Source organism: Xylocopa sonorina, chromosome 3 (genome assembly GCF_050948175.1).
Source record: "Xylocopa sonorina isolate GNS202 chromosome 3, iyXylSono1_principal, whole genome shotgun sequence".
NCBI classification, from domain to species: domain Eukaryota; kingdom Metazoa; phylum Arthropoda; class Insecta; order Hymenoptera; family Apidae; genus Xylocopa; species Xylocopa sonorina.
Window position 1 is genome coordinate 16,526,702 of NC_135195.1, and position 12,071 is coordinate 16,538,772.

The 12,071-nt window shown below is 46.4% G+C and overlaps 1 protein-coding gene across 6 annotated transcripts in view; it reads right to left on the reverse strand.

Moving 5' to 3' along the window:
- Positions 1 to 12,071, reverse strand: part of Trc (Serine/threonine-protein kinase tricornered) — a 41,779-nt gene that overhangs the window by 5,357 nt on the left and 24,351 nt on the right. For 5 of the 6 annotated variants that reach the window (XM_076892561.1, XM_076892562.1, XM_076892563.1 and 2 more), the window contains 3 exons: positions 619 to 695; positions 275 to 508; positions 5 to 212 (listed from right to left, as the gene is read on the reverse strand). In XM_076892561.1, coding sequence (XP_076748676.1) covers positions 5 to 212; positions 275 to 508; positions 619 to 695 — 519 coding nt within the window. Of the gene's footprint in view, positions 1 to 4; positions 213 to 274; positions 509 to 618; positions 696 to 7,615; positions 8,217 to 12,071 lie in introns of those variants that run through there. The other variant, XM_076892565.1, reaches the window with a different exon arrangement.

Here is a 12,071-nt window from a genome sequence, read left to right on the forward strand (position 1 = left end):
TTACCGCCTGGGAGAAATTCCATGATTAGATAGAGATTTATAGGATCTTGAAAACTATAATACATTTTTACGACCCATTGATGATCCGCTTCCACCAATACGTCTCGTTCGGCCCTGACGTGCGCCACTTGCTCCTTTTCCAGCATATCGGCTTTTCTTAGAATTTTCATCGCGTACACGTGACCGGTGTCCTTCTTCTGTACGAGTCTTACCTAGCGGCAGATCAAACGCGTGAAGAGCACAGTTCTCTTATATTAGACGATTAAAAATTTACCTCCCCGAAAGCACCTCTGCCGATCACTTTCAACGGCTCAAAGTCCTCGACGCCGAGCCGGGAGCGTTTCAAGCGAAGGAACTCGGTTTCCTTCTGGGCATGCTGCAACCGTTTCTCCTGCTTCTGTTGCTCCGACAGTCCCTCGTCTTTCAACGATTCCTCCAACTTTTCCAGCCTTTGCTTTCGCTCGATGTGTTGGGCTATTAGATTACTGTAGTAATTCTCTAGCGTCACCTGGACACGACGATATCATATTTTGGTAAGTTCAAATCTCGCTTGAGATGGCCTCTCGTAGAAATGGACGGTAACGAGGAGGAGGAAGAGATAGACAGTCGAGGACTCACCTTGGCCTTTGTAGCCTTGTCCAATGTATGGCCGCTGAAACGGATCGTGCTCTCTGTGGCCGCCATCTCCAACACCCCTGTAATACATGCAAAAGGAGGTCACCAAGTGTCGCATACCAGTCTCCAGAACCGAGGTCTCGCCGCGCCGTGACAATGACACAGATCCTTCCGCTCTCGAATTCCTCGATTCGATTAAAAACGCGTTACCATCTTTCAAACATTCCACGATGACGCGTCACCTTTTACACTCGGCCGGTTGTTATTCCTCGTCGAATCGAATCAATTGCCGCGTATGTTTTACTCGAGACACGCGAAAGTCCTAGACGGACGCGAGATCGGACACGGTCTGTCGCAAACGCTACGATCCGCAAAGGCAAACCGATAACTATTAGGTTAATGGGAAATAAATAGCCAATTGAAATGGCTTCGTTCGTCGCGTGACTTCGACGGCAATTGTTGACTTTTAATCAGTTTTCTACCGCCACCGTGATTAGACCGACTTACGAATGCTGGAATATCAACTTGTATATCCACTTCGGATCCGAGCTTCGGATTATTTAACGCAGGCTAAGTTTTTGGCGGTCGACTTCCACCGCGAACGCACGGACGTTCTCTCCTATGGAGCAAAACTCGACTAGCCTTGTAGTTTATTAAATAATGGCCATGGTGAATGATCGTGCAGCGTTCAATCCTGGCGCTGTCTTCGCGCACAGGATGCACGGAATCGAATCGAATACGATCTCGTTTGCAGATGCTTCTTAGGTCCCCCCGAAACTTCGATAAAAACGATTGACGAAAGATTGGCAATATTTCGTAATAAAACGTAACCGTCGATCTACTCGAACTAATCGGTTTCGAGATTGATCGTGATTCGAAGCCATTCCATCTCGGATGTCTTCGAAAACGGTCATTCAACGCAGGTTCGCGATCGCGATTCTTTCCGCGAACGTGAAAGTAATTTTATTCTCGTCACGGACAGGGGCACTGGCACGGCCGCGAAAACGAGTAAGTCGCGGTCTTGAGGACGCTTGAACGTAAATGGTTGCGTTGCGAGTAAAAAGAATTCTACCATTTTTTCCATCATCTCTCCAAGCGTGCCAAGCTCCGGACGATCGCCGAACATTCTCGACTAGCAATCGACGTGTCGCAAGCTTGCGAAGGTAATCAATCGTTGATACCGTTTACCTGTGTGGAATCGGTGACGAACCTTCGACTCGAACCTCTGGGTCGTGGACGGTGCGAAGCGGTGGAAATTTCGAAGGAACTCGGACGAGATCCGCGGAAACAGACGGTTCGCGTTTAAACGGATTCGCGCACGTCGCTGCCGCGCTTGTCCTCAAGGTATATTCCGCGACACGATCCTCGCGGAACTAGGGACTAGGTACAATGACGTCACGCGCTGATTACATTACGGGCTACAAGGCCGCATTAAACTATTCTAGAAGCCGTACTTTGCGCCTCTACTCGCGTTCAGTGTGCAAATAAAGGGTAACGCAAGACGACACCGCGACTACGTATTCTTTCGCGAACTCGCCACGCTACCCGCCTTTCTATCGCGGTCTCCTACAATTGATCCTCCACCCTTCGAGTATCCCGTGCCAGACGTGGCGTACCTACCCTTTCGACACCGCACACACCGGAGGACCACCGCACACATTGCTGCTCTAGCGTAATCATTCGCTAAACGCCAATAACTATAGCCTGTGTATACGTATACGTATGTACGATAGAGACAAAATGCTGCGTAACGTTGTAGTTCGGGTAATTAGTGTCAAAGATACGAAACAACGGAACTTCTCCTAACCGGTCGATCGTACGGCTTCCTTTCGACACCGATTCCACGGAGCGCGTCCGTGTCGCGCACGTGCTCAACTTGTCAACGACCAAAGAGACGTTTTATCCGTATAATAACGCGTGTCATTAGTTTCATCGAAAAGTCGATCTCTTATCGATACTACCGTATAACTAGACGGAGAAGTAGGTATGCGGTCGAGCTGCTGACGCTTCGAAAACCTCTCGCATCGTTACAGGCACGGGTTTGCAAACGATTCTCTTTCCTCGATGATGTATAAGAATCCACTTGTGCGATCCAGGATCGGAAAGTAATTATTTAAATGAAATGATTTCTTCGAGTCGATTTCGCCGATAACGCTACACGTGTACCGGAAACTAATTTAGTTCAGCTTGAACCAGTTTATTCGAGATAAATGACAAGCGGCGCACGTAACGAGCCTGGGAGTAGTTCGCGATACCGCGCGTCGTTGAACTTCGGTTAGAAATCGTGTGAAAGTGAAAACGGTGATTGCATCGCGCCACGGTGACCTCCGATACGCGAACCGACAAATAGAAAATTACATTCGGATCGGCCGCACACGTGCGCGCACGTGCAGATAAAATGGAAAAAGATTTCCATCTTACATCGTATCGTTCGCGTTTTTCTGGCTAACTAATTGCTATGCGGCTTTCGATCTTTTCCCAGCCGTACGTGTCAGATCGAGGCGTGGTCGATTTAAAACACCAGCTTACGAGCGAGATCGTACCATTTAACCGGAGAGCTTCGATTTTCCCCGATGTACAGCGTTCTTTACCAAGAGACCGTGATACGTAACCCCGGTGCAAAAATGTGCAATCGACAAATATCTCGCCGAGTCGAACAAAAGCGGCACACGTCGGCCATGCCTACTTACAATCGTACTTCGTTTTTATCTACAATAACTATTTCACAACTCTGATTTTACGCGGTTTTGTATTCCTTTCGAACAAAGATTCACGATCTTTATTGCGCGGTAAAACGAAACACCATCTGGTAGCTATTGAAATATTATTTTTATGCTCGGTAACAGCAACGTTGCGAAGAACCGTGGATACGTATAATATTCTAACGAGCGCATAAATGCATATCGTCTAAACGTGACACTACCGCGAGCTGTCTGCCGCATTACCATTACGTAGATCGTCGTGATGCGTTTCGAATAAAAATCTGGTAATTTATTTAGATTTGAAGTGACGCATACAGAGTGCTGGGAAACACGGAAAGTGCAGCTATCGATCGTAACGATCAAAGGTGGCGAACGCGACGCGATCGAACGGGAAAGGTACGCGAGAAAGGAGAAAGGAGAAAGGAATGTGTACTCTATATATATATATATATATACATACTTAATTACTCACGATCGGTTATCGGTTTTCGAGATACGTTTTCAAATCCAAAATTTCAATATTCATTCGAACCGTAGCGAGATTTAGCGGTGTACCACGCAAACCGGAGATGTCTTTCGCGTGAACCGTTTTCGGCTTCGAAGAAAACACGAGGCTCGGAAATGGAACGGCTGTGCGTCAACTTTCGACGACACTTTTGTTTCGAAGGAAAGAAGAGGTTGATAAGAGCGGTTAAGGGCTGGTGAAGGTCGATCGTAATGTGTCATGGATACGCGTAGCGCGTTACGCGAGCCTACATACATAAGTAACATACATATATACATATATACCGACTATCGGGAGCATGAGTCACGGTAGGTGTACTATACGTCGTAGGCGTGGATGGTAACGCGGTGGCCAGTGTGCGCGGCAGCGGTTTTAGAAATTATTTACATTCAACGACCGTGTAAATAATGAACGGCGACCACCTTCTTACCTGGCGCGCGTGTCGTCTACTGACAAGTAATTGCGGAAAACCGATTCTTTTCTACGTGATCGACGGTTACAGCGTTTCAGCGACATGGATATTCGAACCGCGTCACGTTCGCGCGACGGTGAACGGACGAGTAATGGCCGCCATAATAATTCCGCGTAGGCATTCTTCGAGATACTTGCGATTCCCGATGGATCATTCCCCGTTTTCGAGAGACCATGGAAGCTACCTCGAATTGTACGCTTTAGAATGTCGTCTTTCACGCGATAACACGAGTTAATCGTTCGACGTACGCGTATTTCGCGTTCGAGAACCGCTAGAACTCCTTTCGATCCTGCTCTACAGTGAATGCTTCCAGTGAATTTAGGGGACGAGGAAAGCCTATGTAATAACAATTCTTTTATCTGCTCGCAAGGAACATGTGGTTGAGGTTTGATTTTAATATCTCCCGCGGTTCTGTCAGATAAAGTCGGCAAACTTAGCTGCGGTAAGATAAACTTTCCCGACTCTGCTGGTAACCATAGCGCGCAAGGATCGTTTAACGTAACTTGTGCTCGACTCGAAATTGCCGAACAAGTTCGCAGTAGCGTTGCAAATGATCAATTATCATTAGCCGAGTAACGGTTAGGTAACGCGTGCACGCGAACCGGCGGGAACGATTAATTTTAATGATCCGTTTATTGATTTTCTCAGGGAGCGCTGGACGAGGGAATCCATCGCGTGGTATAGCGGAATAAAACAAACGGTACATTCACCTACAAAGCCGTACAACCATACCATTTCCTAAGAAGAGACCCTAACGAACCTCTTTCCGCGATTCGGCTTCTTTTCAAGCACTCCGATTAGAAAGAACGCTTGTTCTTACGGTCACTAGACAAACATAGGGGTGAGAACAGGGATTAATTCTCCTCGAATTTTGCCGACACGACGAATTAAGAGGTCCACCTCTGGCCTTTGCGTTCCGTTCGTCCCCCATATTTTGCAAAACCCCCCACGCAATTATTAAACTATTCCGAATAACTGCACTCTTGCGAATATCAAAGTTGTTACTATATTTTTGGCGATCCACGTAACCGGCCAGTTAAATTGAAAACTTTGGAGGATAAAATGAGATTTCGCCTGCGGAAATCTAATAATATCCGGATACAACGCAACAGCGTGCCACCTCAAAGTGGAATCGACTCGATATTTTCGTGAATTGATTGCACAACAAAAGGACATGCCCGTTCAAAAGGAAAAGTTTACTTTCGAAACTAGGACGTGCTCGGAACGCGTATTTAGGCTGCCGCGTTTTTTTGCGATACAAGATGGCGTTTGATACGTGACCAACTCTAGCCCCCCAACGTGCTACACGTACGCATTAGCTAGGTGACATTTCCTTTTCCCATTCACGTGTGTCTATTTCTCAATTTTCAGTGGGCACCATCGGTTGACGATCGATGGAGGATCGGGAAGAAATCGGTCCGTTTAAACGAGAACGGTTAAGGTCCGATTAGATTTTGATTGGTAGAATGATAAATCGTAGAAATGTCGAAAAAATGAGGGATAAACACGGTGGTCTAAACGGAGTATACGTATGGTATAACTGTGTCACGCGGATACCCAAGCCTGAGTCATTCGCTCCCGTTCGCTCGCTCGAGAGTTCGTTGCTCATCGCGGCTCGTATCGTGCCCCGGTCCCGTGCTCTTTCACCTACTAACGGTTACTTTACGGTTCTTCGACTCTTGCCAAACGCACCGTTTCGTGTCAGCGACGCTTTGCACATGGAAGAGTTGCCATTCTTCATACCGCCCGCGCTGGGTCTCTATTTTGCGCGAATAACCTTTAATGCCACCCGTTCTGTCTGTATACTGTCCTGCAGACTCTAACTACGTATTTCAAGAGTATTCGAGAAAAGGGATACGTTTAATCAAGTTCCGCGGTAGTAAACAAATCTAATAATTACTTTCAACTGCTGGATGTCGAAACACATTTTTCAGCATTAAAGGTTATCTCGTAGATGACCAGCATCATGTACGAGTAATTCTAAACTAGTTAAAAGCGAAATTATACGGCTCATTTTGGCCGAACAACACGGTTGATTAAACGAAACCGAAGTCAAGGCGGACAAAGTGTTCTCAACCGTACGGTAATTTATACTTGGGTCTGCTTTCGGTTTTGTCGAGTCAATCACGCGTTCTTCCACCAAAATGAATCATATCTGTTTGCCTTTGGAATCTTGGCTTTATCGCTCGTCAGAGTCTACCAAATTTACGCGCTTACTCATCTTTAAAATATCACGCTTGTCTTTAGAATTCCATCACGTTCGATATTCGGATTCCAAATCTCATGCCGGTCGCAACGGAGCTCTAACTATACAGAGACCGTCGTACGCGAATTTCTGAGATACATTTGCTACAAGATTAATAGGTCAGTGCCTATAATATCGCACGATTATGACGACATTCTTAAGCACATACGACTGTTACGTGTCTATCTTGTGCTCGTCCGCAGGATTGTCAATCAAAATGTCAATCGTAGCTAGTAATTTTAGAACGCTATACATTCTACACTCCTAGAAAGACACTTTCGTAGATTGCTTGGTGCGATATTTTCTTACTCTTACTGTGGTCCACGTTGCAACTCGAACGTTATCGTATCGTACGTATCAAAGAGCACAAGTCGACAAATTGGAGGGTTGAATGTTCGTCGTGCCGCGTGGTAAACGCGGTGAACGAGTTTTACGAAGACACGACACTGACTGGTGTTAGTTGGTGCGCAATAAAAGCGTCACTTTCCGCACTCAAAATAAATCGTTGCTCGAGCATCACTCGAAATACCATATCCAAGATTCGAAGAGAGTCACGGGATGAAAACAATTGCTCCGTATTCTTATGCCTATGGAAAGTACGTAGACGTGTGTATATACGCGAAACGGAGATTTCGCGTGTATCAGTGGGGGAGAGCCTGTGAATAATTCGAAAGTAACGAATAAGCGAGCGGTGCTCCGATTAGTTCTATGTAGATAGATACTATAAAGCTACAGCGAAACGTTCAACGAACGCTCGAAAGAGTTTTCGCGCCTCTGGTTCTACGGTTGGGTTTTCGATTTGTGCAATTTCTTCTCAAAGGGAAGTCGTTGAGAGTTCTCGGGGACGTTTGAAAAGACGCGAGAGTGACAGTCACGCTTCTCGACACGATTCGCTAGGCGGACGTCGCGTCGCGTCGCGTCGCATCGCGTCGCGTCGTCGTAAGAAAGTTCTAACGTTACGTAAAGCAAAAGTGTTAGCGTTGGGTTTAAGCGAGCGAGGTGTGGAAGCATCGAAAGCGGGTAAAGTGGGTGTCCGCGTTGGTACGCGGAAAAGGGAGCTGAAACGAGTAATGTACCTTCTCCGTTATCGTCGTCGCAGCGGTTTTACGCGACTGCGCATCGTTCGGCTCGTCTTTGCTCTCGGTCAGCTGTGAATATCGCGTGGTCGGGATGGTATCCAATTTTAGCGGGTCCCGGCAAGACCGTAGGGCACGCAGACACGTTGAAACGGCTGCGGGAACGCGGTCGCTGCCCGAAAGTATGCACTTTTCCTACGTTTCCACGCGGAGTCGACGGACAGACCAAGACGGAGCACAAAACGGCTGCCCACTCGCTACTATTGTACCGCGCGACCTTCTCGTCATTCGAGCCTATCTCGTCGACGACGCACGACGGAACCATGCGAGACTAACGAAACGGAACGAAACGAAACGCGTCACACGAGTGCCAGCCGGCGACTCCCGGTCTCTTCTCTCTGCGCGCTGGGATCCTATCCAGCCCGAGGGGAAGCTCGCCGAGAAATACCAGCATAGCTCGAGATCGTTCAGAGGTGGGGGGAAATAGAGGAAGAAGGAGACCGAAAGTGCGCGCGGCTACCACCGCGACGACCACGACGACGACGGCGACGACGACGATGTTGCCTCGTCACCTGATCGCGGTCATCTGCCTGCGCGCCTGCTCGTTTCCTTTCTTCTCCCTCTATCATCCCCTACCGTACTCTCCTTTACCCTTTTTCCTTTAAATCCGTCTTATCAAACAATGTCAAATTCGCTACTCCAGCGAGGACATTTTTACAATTCCTTCTCTCGTTCCTATCGCCTCTAAAACGTTAGCTATAGCTGCTTATGCTTTACTTCGTTTAAGAAAAAAAGACCTAATCCAACCTAACGCTATACACTCTCGAACAGTCTGGAAGCACGCTTCGAATCTTGACGTCAAAGCCTTCTTCTTTCCCTCGAACTTCCCTCGAGAACCCTGAAATGGCTCGCCTACGCTTTGTTAGTCACCGAGAGTGGGGTATTTGCAGATGAAGAATCGACGCCGAGCAAAGGTAAGCAAATGAATGAAAAAATATTCAGCAAAGCGCGTCCTCCGCGCGCACCGTTCGAAGAACAGCAGTTTCCTTAAGCCGAAGCCATCGTTGCTATTCGCGAACTATGTTTTTCGGTAGCGTGAACTCATCTTTGCTCGTTTTTTTTCCGAACGATACATCGAACGATCCGCTCGCTGCGGAGCTGTCCGCTAGCTTCGATGCAGAAACTGCTCGTACTCTGGTCACGAACATTTCTGGTCAGTGTGGACTCGGCTTTAGAACTGCAACGGAACGGCACGGCACGGCACGGCACGACACGACACGGCACATCGCGGCGCGTTCGTTCACGTTGCCCTCCATCTATGTATATCGTCCACCTCTTCACGTGGGAATATTGATTTCCCGCGTCAGCTGCTCGCTCGGTTGCTCGGGTTTGCTTGCCTATTCGTCGACCGTTCGTCCTCCGTTGTCTGTCGTTCATTCCACCTTTGCCCGATCCGATTCGTACACTTGTTCTACACCACTTTGTTCGCCAATTTGCGTAACTCGTCTAACGCCTGTGTCTCCCTTCTCGCGCGCGTCATTCGATTATCACAGTCTTTTAACGAGCGTGTTTCTATGTACCAATCGATTATCAGCTCTTACGAAAACATGATACGGCTCGTAGTTGTTTAATCTTTTTACAGACAACCCCCTACTCCGATATTTTAAACTCGATCGTCGATCTAAGCGTATTATGTTTCAATCGTCGCACGCAACAAATATATACCCAGTCTTTTCACTTTTTCTAATTCGATTCAATGAACTTTTAATCGCGCTCATTTTCCACTACGTAAAACTTTCAATGATCGAGTTGGCAATAATTAACGTCGAACGTTGAGGCTTGTAATATTACTTTCGAGGAATCTGGATCGCGTAGATTTTCAGCCGGCAGCTAAGGATAGACCGATTTTCAAAGCTGACGAGGAAAAGTAACGTGTACGCGCGTATCGGAACTCGATTCGAGGTCAAGCGTGAACCACACACGTACGAACACATACGTAGATATGTATGTCTTCTTGCGATCGATTCGCTAAACATGGATTCTGCGAGCCGAAAACAAACGCGAACAGTGTGTACAATACGAAACTATTGAAAGTTCCTGTTTATCCTGAACCGAATCATGGTTCAGGCTTAGGCGAAGCCTGCGAAATCGCGATAGAACCAAATTTAAAAATAAACGATATTTCACTCCACAGGCGAAGCGCTCTCTTCTTTCGCGCGAGTATTTCTATACCCTGCCACTTTCCTAAAATTAACTTGGAAGAAGAAATAGAAGATAGAGTAACTTTATCGCTTGTATCGATATTTGAAAATAAATTCCGTTGCTGCTCAAATGACGATAATCAGTGTACGCGCGGACAACGATACTAACCTGGAACAGAAAAAGAAAATTACACGTAATGATAATTTCACGCGAATCTAAGGATGTAAAAGATTAAACGAAGGTAGAAAATTGATGACGTATAGTGAAAATATTGGGTTATCGGGGCGTCTCTTGGTCTCTTTTCTTTCCTTGTCTTGTTTCCATGTAGGTGCAAGGGGACGGAACAAAAGGACGGGAGCACTAAGAACGACCAGTCGACTGGGTAGAGAGCGAAAGGAGTTTTATTGATTTTTTGAACGTCTGATCCGTGGCAATAGCCAGAGAAGAAGAGAGCGAGTACGGGGTAGCTAAACGGACGAAGATGGAAACGGGCACCGCCACCTTGTCCTATATTCCCTCTACCTCGCCGTCAAAGCTAGACTAACCCAAGTTTCCGATTTATAGATAGGCATTCTCACTCTACGCTATATTTTAGTTACCACTAGATTTTCATTCTTTCATTGCGCTTTATTTTCGTCCGTTTCAAGGCTAAACTTAGCACGACAAACACACCCGAGCCTCATGATTTGCTTTCAAACGACTCATCGGAATGTCTATTTTCAGATTCTATTTGCATTCAGCGATTTCTTCGCGTGTTTTATTTATTCGTGCATCGCAATATACTTAATACAACTGATTGAAAAGAAAGGACTCTATCGGACTATTCCTCTCTTTTCAACCTGCTATCCGTGTTGCCACGGTAATAGCCTAGATTCGAGAGGTTGGGGATGAGGACCTACGGAGAAGAAGACAAAGGGACAGCGCGCGCGCGCGCACTCAACCATCCTCTCATTTACACGTATACACGGACGCGACACTCGTGAAATTTGTCTAGAAGAAGAACGAAAGAGGAAGGAAGAGGTATGTAACGGGGATAGAGAACCATCGTCGCTCGATCGTGTCCCTTTGTTACGGATTTCCGGTACCGTGGACTTGCGACGAACATAAACAACCATTCATTGAAATACATGGGAATAGACGAGACCTCTGTATATGCGTACCGCGTATAGCCGATGCGAAATCCAATTTAATAGAATCGATGAACGCTCGACCAATTTCCTTTCCCTGAGAACACACTTGACCCCCCTATATATTCATTTTGAGTTCGCGCAAAGCTAATAATTTCCGCGTCCCCGTATCCCATTGCTTTTTAAACTCCCACTGCGCGATATCGAGGAACGCAAAGCAGGTCGTGCTTTTTCTCGCAGCAAGGTGATGAGCTAATTTTCATTTGAAAAAGGCAAGCTTTATTAAACCGTATATATATACAGAGAGAAAGAGGAGACAGTAACTTAATAACGTTAAAACATGCGTGACAAAATTCTAAAATTCGCACAGACAAACATGTGAGTTAACGTATGGAGGAACCAGTGAAACCAAGCGTGCAAATTTCATTTGCAAACAATTATCATGATATTTCGAAAGATGATTTCACTTTTGGTCGTATAGTCGGACGTTACTCGAAATGAAGCAAAACGAATTGTTTACATTCGTTTACTATTTTATCTGTGTAGTTTCGCTGACTGCTGATCAACGGAAAATTTTATACTTGGAGTGTTTCTTCGCCATTAATTGAAAGAATTTCGTACACGACCCGACCTCGTCCCAAATTTCATTCCTCCCCAGGGCCAATCGGGAATTCAGCAATCCTGCTCCCTCTGGCTAGGGTAGCTTTCCAACCGCGGGCTGCCAGCCATTGCATCTAGCGAAATCAACGTGATATCTAACCAACCAAGGATCTCGCGCCGAGACCGAGTGTTCTCATCGCGATTAATTCGCTGTAAAGGAGATATTTCTGAAATAAAAACTCGAACATGGCTGGAATTAAAATAACAACAATTTGGAATCGGCCGTGTGTAGGTGACACGTGGAAAACGCACGAACGCGACAGGCATTATGCATTCGAATAGATTAGCACGTAATAGATGGCTTCAACGGTGGAAAGTGAAAGTACATCCGTCTAGCGACCAACAACGTTTCGTTTCCACGTATTCCGCTGCAAACGTATTTTATTCGAGTTCCTATCGCGCAATATACTTTTTCATCCTCTATAATAATTATCGTATCAGCGAAACAGTTTACCGTACATTAACAG